The following is a 21,968-nucleotide window of genomic DNA, read 5'->3' as shown; positions in this document are numbered from 1 at the left end:
AAATAACTTGCGATGTAAACAAAAATTCAATTGATAGATAGAAAATAATTAAATTGAATTGAACAGTGAAATTTTTTATTCCAATTGAAGGTGTTAATGAATAGCCTGCTCAAACTGTTTACTAAACGGTGTAAAGATCGGATACGAACCCGACTAGTTCAGAAAACTAGCCGAGTCATCAACACACAAAATGTAGTCGAAAACCAGTCATGTTCACATCGCTGAATCAAGAAACAGCCAACGACATTACCCGTTTACCGTATAGGCATTTAAACGCAAAACTCTTTTATAACAAAAGTAAACAGCAGAGAATAGGCATTATACGAGTCCCAATAGCACAGACTAGAGCAGCAAGCATCAACCATGGTTCTATCCATTGCTCCGTTTCTTTCTCAATCGTTCTTTCACAAAATCATTCCGAGCTTTGATGCGGGCTTGTTGAGGAGCAATGTAGACGTAGGAGAGATGTGAGCCAATAGCAAAAAGGGCTGTTCCAGCAACGAAGCATCCCACTGTCATTGCCAATTTCTTTGGCGTTGAAGGATAGCATAACACCATTTCTCTGCAACTAAGAACATGTATTATTTTTAGTGAAAGATTTCATCAGGAAAAATGCAAATTTTACGTAAAAGGCATCTAGAACATTGCAAATCGATTAAATCAAATATCTTTAAGTAGGTACCTCAAATACAGCAAAAGGTAGAAGTGAACTCGTCGGTAGTTCTGTTTCTACACAGAGAGATTAGAAATTTAGCTCAATAAATGCACAAAGTATATGCTGTAATTTGTTTGCAATGGGAAAATCCAATCAAACCCTTTGAGAATTTGCCAAGGAAGAAACACAGTTATCAGCGGCAATTCAGCAAACACGTAGCAGGCATTCGTAAGACATCATAAATTATGTAAACGGCCGATCAAATTAAGCTAGAAACATTACATGAAATGAGCAACTAAGACAGATACCTGAAACTACTCTGCCTCGAGGGAATAAGAGCACCAAATTGAGCAGGCTTGTTAACAGATAGATAGATGAGTTGAGATGGGCGCTCGGCTATTTCCACCAGCGATGTGCAGATTCTTGTTTTATATGTGTGGAGTTCACGGCGGCGTGCGTGTATTGCCGCTTGGTGGCAGGAGAAATTAATTTAAGGACAAATCATTATTTAAACTTTAATATTTAAGAATTCCTTTTTTTTTTTTACATTTGAAAATATAGATATAGTTTTCATCAAATATAATATTTAGTCCTCAGTCCATTTTTTATTAGGATATGCATTATTCAGTTGTAAGTGTGCTGATAAAATTTAAATTATTTTTGGAGAATAAATTTAATTTGATTTAATTTTTCATTTTTTCTCATTATATTGATTTAGTAAATTAACTAAACTTTTAGAATTTAAGAGTAGATATAAACTTTTATTTCTAATTATTATATTTTTCTATTTGTTCTCTCTTATTTTTTTGTAATTAATAATCTTTTGGCAAGTGCAGAAGCTCCCATCGTATATTCACTTTCTTTTACTTATCTCTTACTCATCTGATAAATAAAAATAATAGACCATTTGCTCACGACAGGGGATGTAGCTCAGATGGTAGAGCGCTCGCTTAGCATGCGAGAGGTACGGGGATCGATACCCCGCATCTCCAAATTCTATATTTTTTCTTTCATCAAAAAATTTGCTCATTCGCCAAGCATCCGGTTAAACCTCTTTTGGGTTTTTGCCCATTCTGACGCTTGAGTTCTGAGCTTTTCTTGCTCCTGCCGCTTCAATGGAATCTAGAGCCTTGCTTTCTGGGTTGTGCTCTAACTCCACCATTCCAGCAATCAAAGCCCCCCCAAAACAACTCTTTTTAACATTACATCCTTCTTCTTCTTCTTCTTCTTCTTCTTCTTCCGCTGTCTGCTTCAAAACCCCCCTATTAGTGTCTAGGACAAGTGCAAAAGCATATTTTAAGAGATTGGAATGTGTGAACAGTACTGAGAAATTGGGGAATGTTGTTTTTGACAAGGAAGATTACAAAAACCCTGATATCAAGAGGAAAAAGCTTGCTGTTTTCGTCTCCGGCGGAGGTTCAAACTTCAAGTCAATTCATCAAGCTTGCCTTCAGGGAACAGCAAATGGTGACGTTGTCGTCTTGGTCACAAATAAAAACGGTAGATTTCCTTTTTTTTTTTTTCTCTTCGCCTTAATTGTCTTTGTCCACTCATGTAATTTGGGAATTCGATGCCTTGAAGTTATTTGAGTTCTATCCTAACAGAATCATCAATTCATTAAGATAAGAAAGTTGGAGATTTTAAAAAGCCACAATAGATGAAGCTTTTGTAAAAATGTGTTGCTTTTTGTCTGTCTTGCAGGTTGTGGAGGTGCAGAGTATGCAAGAAATAAGAAAATCCCACTTATTTTGCTCCCTAGAACCAAAGAGGAACCTGATGGACTATCCCCGAGTGACCTTGTAACTGCTCTGAGGTAAGCTTGTTTTTTGAATTACTCATCATAGGCTACCTTTCTTCTTGTTGTTTTAAATTTTCATTTTTTCTTATAATAGTGAGATGTTTCTTTCCTATCCTTGTTCTAGCATCACAGAATCACCAGCTTCATGAGGTCTTAGTGATCTTCATTGCGCATTGTGATTTTATGAAAAGTTAACCATTTAGTCTTTATTTTTAGTGATTGATGTCATAGAGATCGTGTCAGCAATCACTTCTCATGAAGCTTAAGGTCTCTTTATTGCCCCTCATTTCCCACTTGAGGCAACGTCGTTCAATATGTGTTCATGCTAATGAAGGAGCTTCATTGACTGTTTCTTGTAATACACGGGGGAACGTTGACAAACCATTTGATATGGAGTTCATTTTCTTTTTGTCTTGATGAGTACTTAGAGAAAGTGTTGTTATTTTGAAGTATTAGTGGCAGGTTGATCTGATTCCTCAGAATGAGCAATTTCCATGAGATTATGGTGTGTTCACATTATGTTTATATTTTTAGGTCTTAGATTGAGCCTCTATGAATTTGAAAGAATAACAGAGCAACGGGCATAACTTTTCACCACAGATGTTAAGAATAACATGCTGCTGCTTTATACATATCCTCTCTTACTCATTTGTAGATCTAGAAATTATACCAAATGAAAATAACATATAGTTTACCATTCTCGATTCAAGAAAATGCAAAATGCCTTTTTTGCTTGTAGTCTCTCTTTCTCTCTATTTTAAATTGAGTGGCATACAGAGGTTACCTGGTTATACCTTTCCATATGTGTGTATTTGACATTTGTTCTTAATCAGGGAATTTGATGTTGACTTCATTCTTCTAGCTGGATATCTCAAACTTATACCAGTAGAATTGATCCAAGCTTATCCCAAATGCATATTAAATATCCATCCATCACTTCTTCCAGCCTTTGGAGGCAAAGGCTACTATGGTATGAAGGTTCATAAAGCAGTCATTGCTTCTGGAGCAAGGTATATGGCAATGTTGTTACTCCTTTATATCTTGAATTTTGAAATGCTTGATTTTGGAACTAATAACCAAAGTTGATTCATTATTTTAGCTTAGCCATCTTTAATTTCTTTTTTTCTTAGCTTATTGAGAAAATTCCTAATCTCATGTTCTTGCTGGTTTAACCTGTGTTTTTGTGCCTTGCTAGATACTCGGGGGCAACTATACATTTTGTTGATGAGCATTATGACACAGGGCGTATCCTTGCTCAAAGAGTTGTTCCTGTGCTTGCAAATGACACTGCAGAGGAGCTGGCTGCAAGGGTTCTCAGAGAAGTAATTATATTATATCACATTCTTGTTTCAATTTGTGAAAACAGCCATGTCTTTTACTTTGCTAGTGCCTTTCTTTTATTGAGTTTTTATTCACAAAGGGTTGCAAAAAGAAACATAAAAATGTCCATGACATTCACCATTACCAAATTACTATAGTTCGTGGCAGTGGTAAACCAACTTTTCATAAATTGGTTGACAAGATGATCCCTACTAGATAGTGGGAGTTTTGAGTTTAGGAGTGAAATGGCATTATGAAATCAACCCTATATTGGATCAAAACATGATTATTTTGTTTTCCATTGCACGGAAGATTTCATTCTAGCTTATATTTATCTGATAAGGTTTGTTTTTGGGATCATTTCTTCTCTTCTTCCTGAATTACAGGAGCATCAGTTATATGTTGAGGTCACGACAGCATTATGTGAAGAGCGTATAATTTGGAGGGAAGATGGTGTCCCTCTCATTGTAAGTAGGGAAAACCCAAATGAATACAGCTAGCATTGCATATGGTAAGTGTAAGCATTTTTCCGATCTGAACTCTTTTTCCGCAGCTACAAGCCTTAAGATCCATGGTTCTTAACAATCAATTTGACTTGATTTCCTGTCCTATTGTAGGTTGTATCCTGCAGGAGGTGTAACGCATGCAATTGTTATATCGGGGTCTTTATTGTGATGCGGATGAAATTGAGATTAAATCTGCACTAAGCAAAATCACTTCATCTACACAGAAGTTGTTCAGTTGAGCATATAGATTGCAAGCTTACCTTATCCTATCCTTTGCTGAAGGCTAATTCTAGCTTAAATTAAAAAAAATTTTCCATTAGAGCTTCTTCAATGAAGCTGAATTAAATTGGTTTTTATGCCTTAGGTATCGTAATCTCTAATCTCTGGTCAGTTTTAGATATACTTGGCCAACTTGAGTTGCGTATTACAGTCATTATATATTCAGTTTGATCTTTAATACAAACTTTTGGAAATCAGCTTACACAAGAGAATGTGAAGAAGTTGTTGAGCTGGAAAACTATGAGCAGGAGCACTGTTCTCTTCTTATGTCGAATTTTGGAAAACATTGTATTAGTTGAAATGGGGAACCGATTTATACCAATGATGTAGAATGCTATTATAAGAAAGGAACGTTTTAATGAGATGTTTGCGTGAGAGCAGAAACTTGCATTTTCATTTAGAATTTGGCGCTGCATCAACTTAATGTATAACAAAAAATTCCATTTCAAGGCATAAACAGTATAATAATATACAGCTTTTGAGATTGATAAATTTTATTTTTTTTATTTTCTTCTACTGAAAACCAACCTAAATAATTTCTCAATCAAATAACTACGAAACCTAAAAACCAAGGCTAACAGCAGCTTCAGATCTCCAATACCTGGCATTCTCAAACCCATTAACAAAATTCTCAAAATCATCAATTGTTTGATCAATCTCTTCTTGGGTATTCATAACAAATGGCCCCCATTGCACCAAGGGCTCACCAAGTGGTTCTCCTCCAACCAAAATGAACCTTAGGGTTTTAGATGACTTGTTCCATGCTTCCAGCCCATCTCCATTCCCTAAAAGAAGAAGGTGGTGAGCTGATACTGGCAGAGATTTTGAATTCCCAAAGATGCCTTCACCTTCCAAGACATAAACAAAAGCATTCCAAGTTATGGGTATGGGCTGTTGAAGATGAGCTCCTGGCTTCAGACTGAAATCCAAGTACATGGTAGGGGTCCTTGTGTAGATTGGTGATTTTGTCCCCAAGGCCTCTCCTGCTATGACCCTAACCTTCACCCCATCTCTTGATACTTCTGCAATTTCCCTGCTGGGTATTTCTTGATATCTAGGCTCAATCCTGTCATTAAAAACAAAACTGAACAACTGTTAAACAAGCTTGAAAATGGTCAAGATTATTTTTTAGTTAATAGAGTGTACTTACATCTTATGTTTTGAGGAGAGGTTGATCCACAACTGCAGACCCTTTTGAGTTCCTTGAGCAGCAGGCATCTCAGAGTGAACAATCCCTCTTCCAGCAGTCATCCATTGCAAGTCACCAGTAGCTATGGTCCCTTTGTGCCCTTCAAAATCTTCATGCGTCACAGCTCCCTGCTCATTTGACAAGCAGCAGTTGCCGTTCAAGCAAGGCAAAGTCTCCCCCACATAATTTATAAATGACAAGAATTAACCACTAAATACCTAAAGAAAGAATCCTATTCCCTAACCCACAAGGTCAACTTTTGTTTTGCTTGGCTGGGTTCTTTTTTTTTCTTCGCTTTTGGTGCAAGTGAATGGAATTTTGGTCCCTCTCCATATTTTCCATTTCTTCCAATACTTGCCAACTTAGATAATAGTGACATTTTTATTTATTTATTTATTTATTTTAATGCCATAGTCTCAACCTCAATCTATCCAAAATAATTTTTTATTTAATATAATTATTGTTGAAACTCAATATCATAGTTATAAAGGCAACTTCCAAGTCAATACTCATTAAATTAAAGCAAATTAATAATTAAATTTTGTTAGATGTTAGAAAATCGCGTGGAATTGACTGAATTAACAGAAACCACATATAATCAAGTAATTAATTAGTTTGACAAGTTAACAAGTGTGCTGAATCTGCTTCACCCATTAATTAAACATTATAAGGTATTTTAGCTTTTTATTTAAGGGGAAACAGAGCAAGTAAAGTTTATAATGCCAGAAAATCAATGATTTTAAATGAAGTTGGTGGATTATCAATTTCTTTACCTGCAACATGTAGGTAACTGTCTCGAATCCTGTTGAGAGAAAATAGAAGAATCAGAATCAGCTCAATTTCCTTGTGAAAAGACAGGGTTAATTTTCTCGGGAAAATAAAATATCATCAAGAATTCAAACCTCTGTGGGGATGATCAGGGAAACCAGCTGGGGCAGTAACTGCAAAATCAAAAGCAAAAGAAGAAAAAAGAAAAAAAAAACAAAGCTAAGCGATGACCATTGCAGAAAGAATCCATTACGTTTTTCAAGCAAAGAAACAGAGTGAAACAGAGTAAAACAGAGCACCTACCAGAGAACTCATCCAATGCAAGAAAAGGATCAAAGTACTTCAATTCAAACCTATAAAAAAAGAAAAATCAAAACCCATTAATCCATACACGTCGAAATTACTTTTTGATCCTTTCTTTTTCTCTATATAGCTTACCTTCCTATGCTCCTTCTAACAATGGCTCCAAGTCCTTCATGCTGAGGCCTAGCCAAGAACTTCCTCACCACTTGACGTGGTTCTTCAAGAACACAAGAATCCTCTCTTATGGGCATTTCTTTCTTTCTTTCTTTCTTTAAAAATCAATAAATAAATCTGTAACAGTAACTAGAGATTTCAAAGGTGAGAAACAAAGAGAAAAGATTCAAACGTATATATAGATTAAATTGCAGACTGATGAGTTGCACTGTTTGGAAGGTCAAAGGAAAAGTTTTAGGCGGCCAATAAAACCCCACATGGAGAGTTTTCCTTGAGCTCAAGGTGGTGCTTTCTTTTTCTTTCTTTACTGGTTTTAGTTTTGTCAGATTCTATTACGTCAGCCTAGCGTGGTGATGATGTGTTTAATGGAACCCTTGGATCATACCGTTGATAGATTGACACGTGTGCGATCAAGGTTCATTGGTCATGGTACGATCCTAGGTGGACACAAACATCAGCATGATAGTATTGGTCCACCTATGTGAAATGTGATTTTGTGTTGGGATATTCTTTTGCTTTTTTCATATGAAGCTTTGACATCCTCTTTGGCCTTTTCTCAATTCAAAAATCCAGCTTCTCCAGGTTGTTTTTTTTCTAAAACAATGCATGTCTCGCATTTTTCAAAGCTAAGCAGGACTAGTACAAGCTACAAAGGGCTCATATTTAAAATTTTTTAATTTGAAATCTTTTTTTATGGAGATGAGATTATAAATAATTTTATAAAAATTTATTTAAAATTTTTTTTATAGTTAAGAATTAATATAAAATACATTCACAATCTTAATCTGGTGATAAAGATATCTAAGTAAATCTGCGAGATATCATATTCTAACGAAAAATTAAGGATTAGTATAAAATGCACTCATAGATTTAGTTTAGTGGTAACATCTAAATAAATCTGTGAAATTTCATAATTTTTAATTATAATTTTAAAAAAAAATTAATATAAAATAAAATTATTTATAAATTTGATAATAAATTTTGAAATATGTTACTGAATTAGTATAATAACAAAGGTAAATTAAAAATGTTAATAATAGATTTTTCATAAATTAATAATAAAAAAAAGAGTCCGCTGTTAATTGAAAAAATCTTGCAGTATATGGATTGGCCTCTCTCAAACTTATATGAGTAGTAATTAAAACGTAAAGGGAAAGGAAAAGAAAATATATAATGACAGAGTTGAATTAATGATTCATTTCATGTTTGGTTGATGGGAAAAGCTGGAAGAAAATTCCCAGGTATGATAATGCCACAACCATCCACTTTCTGTTTAACCTCCTTTTCTTTAAAAGACAAAATCATATCCAACTTTCTAATTCTCTCACACAACTCATGAAGACAACAACAATTTCTTTTGTCCACATTGCTCCCTAATTATTTCAATTAATTTTCAACTACTTCAATAATTTTACAAGTTTTTATTCATCTCATTTAATATCATATACTAATTATTCGTATTTCTTTCATTTTACAAAAAGAAAATTTATATTATTTTTATGTGAATTAAAAAATATAATCGAGACAGTTAAAACAATAAAATTTTTATGTATTCTTTTAAGATAATCTCCAATTATATTGCTTTGTTATTAAATTATTCTTATTAAAGTTAATAGATTTTACTTTTTCAATATATATTAATTAAGATACATTGAAAACCTACTTAATAAATTATTATCCAAAAATATTTATACATTCCCTCTATTTTATAATTTTTATTCATTTTATTTTTTTAAATATATTAAAAAATATAATTTTTTTATTATATTTATTTTAAATATATTAAATTTTAATATAAAACAGAGAAATTTAAAAAATAGAAAGAGTAATTTATATAGACAGACACAAACATCAATGTTGTAATGAAAAAGATGGCCCTTTGGAATTTTCGTTTTAATTATGGTTTACATTTTCCCCCAAAAATCATGTAATTAATGTTTTAGATTTTTTTTTTCTTGAGAAATCATGTTGTTAATGTTAAAAGGATTGTCAATTTGGGGAAAGAAAAATCCATATTGATTTAGAGTTAGGGTGGGCCATCTCGTGACATTATAGACAGCACAGCATGATGCAAGGAGCGCCGTTGGATTAATAGCAAGTGTGATTTAAAATTTAAGATGATTTTTTTCTTCCAATATTATTTAAATTTAATATGATCATGTTTTGAGATTAAAAAAAAAAATTTTAGAGTGATTCCCTAAGTTTAAATGGAAAAAGTCAATTCTTTCCTCTTAATTCTTTTTTCGGCTAGTAATGTTGAATCGCATTTTTTTTATAGTGTTATCTGCTTTTATTACTTAAATTTATATATAGATGTGTCAGAATTTTTTTTTCATGTCAACTAATTATTTAATTTTTTTTAGCATGTATGCGGACAGACTTGTAAAGTGATTAGACTGGTTACTCTTCTTCACGTTATATCATTGGACTGAATTATTTTCCACTAAATCTAAATTCATGATCGATCCCGATTTACTCCACGTGTTCAGATGAAAGTTTAAAATGTTGGACTGATCAGCTAAAGAGAGATTTCATGAGTTTTAGATCAATATTATTATTTTGAGTCGGTATTTAGAATAGAGAAAATTTAATGGTCTATCACATATATTTGTTAATTTTTAAATATATATATATTGAATTAGTAAAAATAAAGATTTCCCAATTCAATTTTTCTATTAATTGCAAAATTATGAAAATATATTTAAATAAATTATTTTTTATTTTTAAATTATATTGAAATAAATACATATAGATGGATAAATTTTAAAATTTTTAGTCTAAACTATAAAAATTAAATAATTAAAGATGAAAAAATATATATTACTTTTAATATATATCAATAACGAAAATTGATGTAAATATTTAGTTTAACATTATATAAAATTAAATTATTATTTTTATTAAAAAATTCAAAATTAATATGAAATACACCCTGCTTTATAAGAGTCGCGTCATTGTCAAAATCAAGTAGTTATAAGCAAAGCTTGCAAAAGTTTAAACACTTCGATACAGCTGTAACTGGAACTGGATCACACTTTTGCTAACAGGAGTTGCTTATCTTTCCATTACCAAATTATGATGTTATCATTTTTTTTTTCCCTTAATCACATGCTTGCTGCTAAGTTTTATCAATTTCTTAATTACACAGTATTATTATAAATTGACTTCGCTATATTATTATAAATTATTTTTTATTTTAATTTAATAAAAAAAAATTCACAGTATTGATAGTTGAGTAATTTAAAGAAGAATCCAACACGAGTCACGACTAAGATAATAATAAAAATAAAATTAAGCTTTGTTTATTTCGCAGAAACATTTTTTTTATATTTTTAATGTTTTAATACATTTATAACTTATTTTTTAAAATAAAAAGTTATTTTTTGCAATCTTATTAAAACATTTAAATATAATTTTATTAATAATTTTTATTTTTAAATTAAAATTAAATAATATAAAATAAATTATTTATTGAAAAATATTTTACAGAAAATATTGGAAATAAATGGAGGGTAAATGATAAAATATGAAATAATCTTAATGATGGCCTTTTTTTTCCCCAATGGAAACACTTCCGCCTCTTGTTTGCTTGTTTTGTAGTTTTCCACTTTCTTGTCTGATTATAAATGTTGCGACTTACATGTTATGGTTCCTTACTAAAATATATACATATATATGTTGCAACTTTGAGACTAAATTTGTGCAATCACATAATATTTTCACTAAATACATTATCTGAAAATTGGTATCTCCATTTTTATTTGGTTAATATTGTAAAGTTCCTTTACATGAGTTGGTGGGGTGTGCTTGTATTTTTCTTAGACGGTCAGTGAATCGAGTTGCTTATGACAAACTCATTCCTGTCCCTTTTTTTAAGATTAAAAAGGTAAAATTATTCAGTTATAAATAATATTTCACTTGTTTGTTCGAGAGAAATAAACTGTGATCCATATAACAAATGATACACACCAAAGAATATATCCTGTCTTACACAAGTAAAGAATTGTGGGTTGACATGCACTTTTAAGAACGTTTTTTTTTCTCTCGTATTACAAGGCGAAGAATGAACGCTCCTACAGCAATCAAGCAAAATAAAAAATAAATAAATAAAAAATCACCGCTCTTCAGTAAATACCCAAAAAGAAGGGGGAGAAAAAGCATCTATAGCGACCCATTATGCAGCAGAAAGCTCCAAGCCAGTTGATCCTATAAGACTCGCACTGGAAATAGTAATGATGATCTTGAGCAGAGTGAACAATTTCTCCATTTCAAAGCAACATGAAACCAGTGACGAGAATAGCCAGATTTGTTAGGAAGAGGCACGCAGCTATCCTAGGCTGTCTATTTGGTGGTGTTGGAGCCAATGCTCCTTTAGTTCCATCATCTGGGCTGGGAGGTGGAACTCGGGCACCAACCGGGGGCAAAGGTGGCTCTGCCACATCACTCTCTGTTAGCACTGGGTCGGGAGCCTCAGCTGGTGGCAAGTCGCCTGGTGTAATTAGTTCCAGAAGAGCGCCTGGCTTAGCAGGCCTCATGTATGGAGGCGTGTTCTCGCCTAAATTTAAACAATGGTTCTCTGCAATTGATAGGATTAAAATCAAAATCAGTAAAAACCACCCGGATTATGTGCTCAAAAGATTTCCCTGAAGATTAAGTGAGACAAGTCGAAACTGAATGGCTGTTTTAAGTATGGATTCATATCCATATTATCATCCAGCGATATCAAATAATCTCCAGACTATAAATGAAAATTCTACTATGCATTTGCTGCATCCCAGTATATTTAAGCTAACTTCTGCCTTAACCCAGTAATAGGGTCCTTAACTAGGGTTCAAATGTCATCAAGGATAAGTTCCCTCCTTAATGCTGAAAGAAAAGTGCTAGAAAAAGCTGAAACTTCACCAAGAATTTAATCATATACTTAGCTCTGTAAATAGATAACTGAAACCCAAGTATCCAGATTGAGATCCTAGTTTAAATAGCATAACAAAGTTCAAAAATAAATTCCACGCAAGCTTTTTGAGAATATAATTGAAAAGCACCTTATAATTAGGTACTTCAAATCCATCCAAGAACCAAGTTTTCCATCTCATCCATTTGATTTTATAGAGACTAATAAAAGTTAAACTGACCAATTTAAGCCTCATCCAAGTTATACAAATAAAAGAATGAAGCCAAATCCATGATGCCTAATGCAACATTAAGGAATTTGGTTAAAAAGTTTTAAAATTTTTCCAGAAACCCACAATTGATGAAGAATTCACCCTATATTGTTAAACTCCCAAGGAATATATTGGCCAGACTAATAAAATGCAATGGGATAAACAATACAATGGGATAAACAATGCAACAGAATGAAAAATAAGAACTCTTTCTTTTATGGTCTATGAAACATATCCTAAATGTATTTTAAAGTCAAATAAATGGAAAGAAGCTGGATAGAACTCTCACTTACTTCTGTATCTAGCTGATGTTAGAGGAAAGTCTGTGATAACACCACTAATGTTGGCACCCATGACAAAAGAGTTAACCTCCACATTTGCATCCGAGAAGAAGTCCCATGCTTGAGATACAAATTCATTGCTGAAGGTCTCTACATAAACAGGGAGCCCAGCAGAGTTTAGCTTTGGCACAACATCCGTAACACCAGTGAGGAATAGTGAATTCTCAGGAAAGACAGAACTCTTGCTAATGACCACAGAATGAGCAAATTTCTTGATGTCTTCAATGGTTGCATCAAGAGCATCTCGAATATTCTCATCTACCTTGTAAACAAGCTTGTAGTTATTTTTGTCCTTAAACTTCATCAGAACAGAACTATTTGTGGACTGAATCATAACTTCCTGCTTCTCATAACCAGATTTGCTCAAAGCATCAAGTACTGCATCAATTACAGGCAATTGCTGCTTCTCTATCAGATAGGGTGCATTCTGAAAGGAACAGAAGATTTATAAAAAAAGAAATAGAAATACTGGATTTATTTTATTTTATTTTATTTTATTTTTTTTAATTTCTTATTGAATTTGGTGCTGGCATTAAAAGTAAAACTGAAAAGTAGATCCATTCTTCAAAGTTTAGCAAAACAGATCCCAGCAATGAAACCATATTACTCTTGATTGTGCAAAGCAAATCATGATGTATATTCCCAGCAGATGAGAGATTGCATAATGCAACTTCTGGAATAGGATGTTTCATAGAGTTTTATCAAACCAACAGCAATTCTCAATCACACATGAGATACGAAAGACAGTTATACCACATTCACATAGTAGGTTAGCCAAGGAAAAAAGCATTTTGCGATGACATATTCATTTCAACTGGAGGGACCTGGAATCTGTAAGATGTTAGGAAAAGTAGATCATAGTACAAAAATCAGGCAGGACAGCTCACCTTCTGAATGGGCTTCTGCAAACATTTTCAGTGCTTGAAAGCTAACAAATGTATAATTATGGACAGGGGATAGAAAGCACAGCAAGAATGCATATTTCCAAGAGAGAGCACAGAGCAAATTTATTGATTGGTTACTGTACCAAGAGCAATAATCCAAGGATATCATGTTTTCCTGACCTTTTTTTTCCAAATTTTGGGCAACAAAACCACACGCATAATGGTTGCCATTTAGAGGGAAGAAACAAAAGGAGGCAAGCTTCATCACCATAATTAACCAACAAGCCAAAAATAACTAGAGTACATGAATAAGGAGCATGAACAGCTAATATAAGCATAAGAAAATCTCACCTCAATACTTATTAAGACACCAGAAAGAGAGCTAGTGTTCTTTGCCAAGGCCAAGAAATCAGACAAGCTTAAGATCTTCCCATCATTTCTGAACTTTGGATTCCGGAACATAACATATTTAGTATAGGGGTTAGCTATTGCCGCTGCAATAAATAAGAAGCATATTTAAATATTAATACGAGGGTAGTAAATATTTTAAAGACAAGCAATTTCAGTATGAAAATACCTAATTAAATCACCTAAGAAACAGAACAAAATTCAACAGTAAAAAAACTGCTGAATTTTTAAGGAATAGACACTGTTATGGAATATAAGAACTTAAAGGATACCAAAGCAGAGCCTCATTCATGATCCTACCCTCATTACTACATTAATAATTTCCACTATAACAGAACCATATAACAAATCTTACATATTCAAATAAAGCATAGAGAATAATCATCCTATAATGCTAGCAGAGAGAATATTTTTCTCCAATTTTATCCTGAAATTTTCCAATTTCCCTTTATATGCTTGAATAGATAATCTCAAGTAGCATAACTGACTGGTCATGAAGTCTTGATTTGCTGCCCCCATAGCCAACATGTTATTGTCTTGAGTTTCACATAAGCAGAACCAATTTATACATTTCACTTGGTGAGAGGAAGTCAGAAGATTAAAGATCCCTAAAGTAAACAAGGACCAAGTTTAACTTACAAGTCAAACCCTGAATCTGACTCCATGTCAAGCTAAAGGTAAATATTCCACTGCCTTTATTGAGCTCTGGAATTGTTTCTACAAGGTTGCTATAGTTTGACTGAACAACTGTTGTACTGTCAATAAGATTTATGGAGCCTAAGCAAAATGGTACTCCATCCTTAGACATTTGAACAGGACAATCAATAAAATCTGCACCATCTGAAATAGCTTTCTGGTATGCCTTGTCAGTACAGCCGGGGTAATCTCCACTTGCACCATTCTTTGAGATGACCAAAACTTTTGCTGCACCACGAACAAGGTGAATGAAATAGGTAAAGATAATGTTCCAAAAGATGTGGAGTCACTAAAAGTAAAATCTGGTAATAACAAGCAATAATGCCTTACCTCGTTCTGAAGCATTTTTGCCTATATGAGAAAAGCAATCTGCAGTACAAAGGATAAATTAGCATCTCAAAATATTTGTTCCTTTATAAATTAGGACAACACACCAGCTTTGAGGTATACATTCCCCAAGCAAAGTAATTGCTTAGCAGTGGTCAGTATCACACCCAATGTAATTCAGTGTCAATCTATTAGGCTTCATCAATTCACATACCGGGAATACAATAAGAGCAAGTCAAGAATGGTAACAATTAAATGTAAAGTTTGGTACTCAACCTATTAAGATTGGTCATACATATAATCAGGGAACAGATAAGGGCACGCAAAAAGTGGAAACAATAAAAAGCTAAATGATCTCCAGGTGAGCCAGCAAAGGCACCAATAAGAGAATTACTGCCAAATAACTGGTTTACTATTCAAGCCAACAATCTCAGTAGATACAATGTTGAGAAAGATATTAATGCACTTTCCTTAATCTCAAAACAAATTACTTGGATTCACTCAATGTGAGGTTGTAAAGAATGTACAGATGACATTAGATGCAAAGAAAAGGTAACTAATTCACAGTGTGTACTGATGCATAAGAAATAGGGGATGGACGAAGAAGAAGAAAACAGCTCACCTATTGCTGCTGATGGAGTTATTGGGAAGTCAGATAGCACACCATCAACAGAGAAGTCACCATTATTGATGAAATATAAATATTCAGTTACTGGATTATAACTGTAGTTGAAACTAAATGGGACATCATTGTAAAATTCCGATGCAAAAACTTCTAGCCCTGCCTTGTGTGCATCCAAGACAACAGAAGTATGAGGTAGCAAGTAAAGATTTGTGTCAACAGGCCATATGTAACCTTTAGGGATAAGAATTCCAGATGCAAATGTCTTGATAAATGTCAAATTCTTCAACAGAGAACTGTAAGTCTGGTTAGTTGAAGGCTCAAAATCATCAGGTCCCAGGAATCGGAAGACCAGTTTTGTTATTTTAGGGTTCACTCTTGCAGCAATACTTCTCAAGAAACCCAGCTCTGGTGAAGAGATATAATTGACAACCACTTTTCTAGATAATGCAAGTACATAACTTCTCATGCTCAAATTGTGTTGCATGAAGAAGGCATCATGCTGCAAAAGAATAAAAAATGAAAAAGGTTGGAGAAAGTAATAGCTTCCATTAATTTGAAGGGAAAGGAATAATAACATCGACAGGAAGAATAAAACAGAAACAAAAATAAAAACTTTATGTTTAAATAGGGCACTGTCTAACATAAAAGGTAACTTTTATTTTCTTGTCTACCTGAACATTCAACCACATGCCCGGTGGTTTTAGTGCAGTCACATTTTCCACAGTCTGAATTGGAAACAAATTGCCATCAAACCTGGGAGTTCGAGAATAAACACCCTGGGTATCTGTCACATAATAAAGTTATGTTAGAGTCATAGCATTACAGCCTAAATAAGCAAAAGCTAACCTTCAGAGTGTCACAGCTCAGAAAACACAACTCAGATCTTCAGAATTAAGTAAATATAAGTATTAATTGGTTAGATGGTACGCATAATTTTCTTTCCTAGGTATGAGAAGCACAATAGTTAGTTCCATACAAGTACCTGATAATTATAAGTATTTAATTGGTAGACCAGTAAGTAGGCCCGGCTTAGGTTAATTTGACAATCAATGCAGGTGAATCCAAATTCAAAGGCAAAACATAAAAGCAACCAGAGAGCCAATCTATATCCGTATCTGTATTTATACCTATATATCTACCTTCTATATAAATATAATAAATCTGGTCTCTGAAATAAGTTTACTCAAGAGTGACAAGTGGCACTCTATTATATTTCTTTTTCCATTTGTCCATTTAGCCCCTATCTTATTATTATCACATTGTAACTTTTCTTATGGGTGAAAGAATGTACCTTTTAATATCTAAATAATAATAATGTAACTTTTTAATTTCTAAATAACAATAATAATAATAATAATAATAAATGTGTCCATTTTATCATTAATAGCAATATATATGTGCGTATTAAATAACATGTTAATCTTATTATTACTACTAATTAATATATGACTTTCTAATTTATTACACTTAACATGAAAAATTTAAACAAAATTAATACACATATATATTTATGAATTATAATTGCAAAAATTTCTTAAATTATGAAACTAATAAAGTATAAATAATTAAAGATACAATCATATAACTAAGTGATTGCCCATAATTTAATGCATCTTATTCCTCTTCTTTTAGCTATGCATATTTTATCATTAATTGTTGATAAGTAGTATGCCTATGTGAAATAAAATTTATTGGTCTTACTAAATTTACTGTCGTATTTTTATCACTAATCACTCATTAGTATAGTAATTCAATTTCTTAATTCTTAACCTAGCATCAATATAAATCAATATCTGTATAAATAATGTAAAACTGAATTGTTAAATAAGGCCACAATATAAAAATGAGTAATAATAGGAAGATAAATAGCTAACGAAGAGTAAAATGAAAAATAATTAATAAATATAATAGTGACATAAAAAAGCCACATTTAGAAGTATATAAACATGGATGAATACTACGTAAAATTAATATTGAAAAATAACTCAACTAAATATTTAGTGGAAAAGAAAAGCCAACATAAATCTAAAAATCATTACAAAGCTCTATCACCAAATTTAAAAATTATAATTAAAAAGAATTTGGTAAAGATGCACAAGAGTGTTCACAAGCCATTAACGCAAAGAAACCTAGATGAGGCAACTTACTCACTCGAATTATCATAAGTCATAACAAGAAACAACGGGTAAATTAGTCATTCACTAAAGGCCCATTTGGCATTGCATTTCAATTGACAAAGAAGCGCTGTATATGTATGTATGTGTGTGTGTGTGTGTGTATATATAGATGCTATTGGAAAAAAGTTTTTGTTTTTTCAATATTCTTATGATTAAAACTTGTGAACTTAATTATCAAATAAAATATTTAAGTAAGTGTTTTTTTTTTCAATACAGCTCTAACAACAACATCAAATAGACTCTAATAGCATTTGAAAGTGACGAGGAAAACATCTATCCTGCAAGCCAAAGAACCTTGTCCTTATTATAGTCAGTTATAGGATATGAGCATATAATATCCCTATAACCAGGTGTTTGGAAACTGGAATCATAGGAAAGAAAAGGTTGATAGTTTTACTTAGTCAAAATCATCACTGACAGTAAAAGGCGAGTCTTTTCACTTCTATCAATCCTTCCCACCAAAATCCATAAGTATGGCTTGTTGCCTATGAACTTCCGAATGCAGATAAAAAAATAACAGCATCAAGATTACTATAATAATTAACTAAACACACAAAAGTAAACAAGTCAAAATTTGACAAGTAATGATGCACAGAAACTTGTTTAAGATAAGATAAACTCACAAATGACAGATGATACTAAGTCATTGAAAGTGAAATCCACGGTAAACCATCCTTGATAAGGGACACCATTAACTAGGTAGGTCTTGTCCTTATTTTTGAAAACTTGTGCAATGTCGGTAGAATTTTCCAGCCTGAGATCAGGAGCACAAATCCCCACTCCATCTTTGGTTAACTGCACATCACACCATAGAATTACATCGGGTACACTGGTTTGCAATGCCAACTGATAAGCAAATGCGCTTGAATCTGGAAATAACCCTGAAAAACCTCCACGTGCGACAACTAAAGGTGGCTTTCCTGCAAAAGAAATTGAATCAGTGAGGTTATCCAACTTATAACCAAAAAAGTCCTCAAAATAATGGCTGAAACCCTTCCTTTAGGAATTAATTATGCTGAATCTTGCTTCCAGAACAAAATAGTTTCATATTCTCTTTTTCTGAATCCAAAATGTTCTATTTCTGTTGCATTTTGCACGCTCAAACTTGAAGGACATAATCATAATGTCTAGACCATTCTCCGTTCAGATAATTGGTTTAGCTGATTGCATAAATATTCTAGACATCAGGAGGATCAAATTTTTGCTAGCTAATGACAAAATAACGTATGTTTAGGAAAAACAACCTTATTAAAGAAAAGTTCAGTTGGAAACCATTTGAGACCGTGTAAAGGAATGGTTCATCCAGAAAACATAGAGAAATCCTATTGAAGATAGTATAGCACATTACAACTTCAGAATACAATTGTCTGAATGGAATCAACCAATTTGTTTATCAAAAGAACTGAATTATCACCAGGGTAGTAAGGAATCTACTTTGAGTAGCCAAATAATTTTTTTGTCCTTGAAAATAACGTCTATCGTCATTTGTCAGGGAAACGAACCGAAATATGTTAAAAGAAATTCATTACTAGAATATCTAGATAATAAACAGATCGTTCAATCACAAAATAATAATAATAATAATAATAATAATAACAATAATAATAATAATAAATAAATAAAACCTTTTCGTGAAATTTTAATTTCATTCAATTGTTTGGATTTTGATAATGTGCACTAAGTTGGGAAAATCAGATATAACTTTATCTATCTATCAAGAATTGTAATTATCAACCTCCTATATATATATTGGGAAAAAATGGTTAGAATAATCGAAATGGAAGCCTCGTTCCAGTAAATGGCATAAAATTACAATGAATGTGCTAAATTGGCCTAAATTGCTAAAATTAGAACGATTATGTCAAAGTAGAATTTCACAAAAAAGATCTGTATCTCTTTTATGTATGATTAAGCCTAAAAAGAAATCAATAAATTAGAATTTTTAATACCAAAACGCTGAAAAGTAAAAATAAATAAATATGTCTATACTGAGGCTAATGAAACTACCAAATACCTATCAAATGGTAAAATAACTCCTTCAATATTTAAAAGAACCAGAACGTCGAAATGACAAATTAGCATTGTTGTTCTCACTAATTTCCCTGAGCTTTCTCAGGAACCAAGCAAAGAAACTTTTTAAAAAGAAAAGATGATTAAAATTGCAAACAGAAATAATTTCCCTGAGTTCTCACTCTACAACTGCTAAGTTCCAAGGCCGACAGGCGACAGGTGCTAAAATTTAATAAAAGATTTTCAAAAAGAAATAATAAAAAAGCCTTAGTAGCAGCGATGAAGGATCAAAATTGCATGCATTTTCTAGAAAAGGAATAGCAAGCTCGGATGCTAAATCCTAGATGGAGAAAGAAGATGGAAAATGAGGAAGAAGCCAAAAGAAAAAGAGCCTTACCGCTAAGTGTCTGCCAGCGACTAGTAGATCCTTGAGCAGAAACCAGAGTTACTAATGAGTTAAGTAGCAGAAATACAGCCGTTAGAGAAGTAAAAGCCCATGGACTAGTCATCGCAGCCGGTGAAGCTCTCCGGCAACCCATAGACGGAGCGAAACAGCTTCCGGTCAAGTTATCTTGTGGAAATTGCGAGATTTGATAAAATTGAGAGGAAGACACAAGGAAAGAGAGGGAGAGAGGTGACGCACTGGACCTTTTCAGGCTGGCCTTCTCTCGACTTCTATATATATATATATTGGGATTTTTTTAATAATTTAATTATTGAATTATTAATATAATAATACAAATAAAAAAGTATATTAAAAATTATTGCATTCATATAAAACTAGAAATAAATCTCTTAAAGAAAGCAGGTATTAGTCAATGTTTTAACGGGAGTTATAAAAATTAGACGCTACACGTTTCGTCTGGGAATTATGATTGGGAGAGCCGGACGATGAGGCTCGCTGCACGATCGGCTCCAGCGAGTTGATATTTTCTTTCTTTTTTGCAAAAATTTTATAATTATTTATGTCGTTTTAGGATTTGATGGATTTTGTGGTTGGTGAGGTCTCTTACAACTTGGGTTTTGTTGACATTATGCAATTTGATATTGAAATTGACATTCATAAATTTTAATTAATTATTCACGGGTTAAGGGATGCAACTAAAAATCATGACTCTCGTTTTCTTTATATCTTTATAGACCATTATTTCCTTCACATATTTTATTCTTAAATATATAATCCTCCTTTCACACTTTAAAATACTAATTTTTTTTATTATTTATTTTCTTTATATGTATATTTTTAAAAATAAGGTAAGTAGCTAATAAATAAATTTTATATTAGAGCAAATATAGTAAAATAATAATACTAGAAAAACTAAAATAAAGGTCTATCGAAAAACTATAACAATGTAGTTTGAAAAAAAAAATAGCAACGTTTAAAAAATATTAGGGTTTTATTTGTTTTAATAATTTTTTTATATTTTTTGATATTTAAAATATTTAAAAAATTAGTTAATATAAAATATTTTCTTAATAAAATATTAAATTATTTTTTTAAATAATTTTTTATATTTTAAAAATTTTATTAACACTTTTATATATAAATTTATTAATATATTTTTATTTTTTCTCAATATATTTTTTATATAAAACATTTTTCATATAAAATATTATGTTTTCAATAAAAATAATTATTTTTTGTTTAATTTTAATTAAAAAATAAAATATATTAATTACAGAAACTTATTAAATTATATAAAATGATTTTCTCTTAAAAAAGTCATTTTTTATAAAATAAATTAATTTTTTAATAAAAAATATTTTTCATTAATTAATTTTATTTAATACTATGCTGAATAATATAGAATTTAGAATTGATTTTTTTTCTTATTTAAAATCATAATAAGAATTCAATTTTAAATTTTAAAATTCATTTTAAAAATATAATATATGCAAATTAACTTTATTTATATATATGTACATATAGTAAATAGTCTTCAAAAATAATATGATAATCGTAACTTAATTGTCGTTTTCATAATAAAAAATAATTTATTGATTTTTAAATAATAATAATTAATAAATTGATTTTTTAAAATATAAAAAATGATGCTTCGACTTTAATACACTATATAAATTTAATATTAATTTACCAAAATATAAGTGAAAGTGATTGATAGCTGCGTGCCCTCCTATTCCTGTAGTCGTCTGCACGAACCGCACCAAAGAACTAGTCAATGGGTCAAATCAAATACTCCCGCTCGCTCCCTTTCTTTCAAAAATTTTTAGCATTCGAACACATATTATTAATGAAAAATTAAAACTTTAGATTAATATACTATTTTTATTATATTTACGATAATGTTTTTTCAATTATATATTAAAATTATATTAAATAAATAT

The 21,968-nt window shown here is 31.7% G+C and overlaps 3 protein-coding genes, 1 long non-coding RNA gene and 1 other non-coding gene across 6 annotated transcripts; 2 read left to right on the top strand and 3 right to left on the bottom strand.

Annotated features, from left to right (window-relative positions):
* Positions 1-53: 53 nt before the first annotated feature.
* On the bottom strand, positions 54-1,240 carry LOC110611078. Of its 2 annotated transcripts, none has more exons than XR_002487312.2 (3): positions 964-1,240; positions 683-729; positions 54-568 (listed from the first exon to the last, which is right to left on the bottom strand). It is a non-coding gene; the product is annotated as an uncharacterized LOC110611078 (long non-coding RNA). The 2 variants fall into 2 exon arrangements; XR_002487313.2 differs by having other exon boundaries at positions 54-562; positions 964-1,207.
* Positions 1,241-1,574: 334 nt separating this feature from the next.
* Positions 1,575-1,647, top strand: TRNAA-AGC. Its single transcript has one exon. It is a non-coding gene; the product is annotated as a tRNA-Ala (tRNA).
* On the top strand, positions 1,623-4,922 carry LOC110611638 (phosphoribosylglycinamide formyltransferase, chloroplastic). The gene is made up of 6 exons (XM_043955392.1): positions 1,623-2,155; positions 2,357-2,468; positions 3,287-3,463; positions 3,649-3,775; positions 4,160-4,284; positions 4,391-4,922. Exons 1-5 carry the CDS (start codon positions 1,771-1,773, stop codon positions 4,271-4,273), a joined length of 915 nt encoding a protein of 304 aa, XP_043811327.1. The 5' UTR covers positions 1,623-1,770; the 3' UTR covers positions 4,274-4,284; positions 4,391-4,922.
* Positions 4,923-4,979: 57 nt separating this feature from the next.
* LOC110612321 (pirin-like protein) lies at positions 4,980-7,297 on the bottom strand. The gene is made up of 6 exons (XM_021753075.2): positions 6,954-7,297; positions 6,819-6,868; positions 6,650-6,688; positions 6,521-6,549; positions 5,709-5,875; positions 4,980-5,624 (listed from the first exon to the last, which is right to left on the bottom strand). Exons 1-6 carry the CDS (start codon positions 7,067-7,069, stop codon positions 5,120-5,122), a joined length of 906 nt encoding a protein of 301 aa, XP_021608767.1. The 5' UTR covers positions 7,070-7,297; the 3' UTR covers positions 4,980-5,119.
* Positions 7,298-10,954: 3,657 nt separating this feature from the next.
* Positions 10,955-20,293, bottom strand: LOC110612049 (glycerophosphodiester phosphodiesterase GDPDL3). Its single transcript, XM_021752689.2, has 9 exons — positions 20,020-20,293; positions 18,236-18,532; positions 16,107-16,219; positions 15,433-15,934; positions 14,814-14,852; positions 14,427-14,711; positions 13,731-13,873; positions 12,448-12,922; positions 10,955-11,568 (listed from the first exon to the last, which is right to left on the bottom strand). Exons 1-9 carry the CDS (start codon positions 20,159-20,161, stop codon positions 11,261-11,263), a joined length of 2,304 nt encoding a protein of 767 aa, XP_021608381.1. The 5' UTR covers positions 20,162-20,293; the 3' UTR covers positions 10,955-11,260.
* Between the last annotated feature and the right edge of the window lie 1,675 nt (positions 20,294-21,968).

Source organism: Manihot esculenta, chromosome 3 (assembly GCF_001659605.2).
Source record: "Manihot esculenta cultivar AM560-2 chromosome 3, M.esculenta_v8, whole genome shotgun sequence".
Lineage (NCBI taxonomy): Eukaryota > Viridiplantae > Streptophyta > Magnoliopsida > Malpighiales > Euphorbiaceae > Manihot > Manihot esculenta.
Note: the sequence above shows the minus strand (reverse complement) of the source record. Positions and strands in the feature narration are given on the sequence as shown.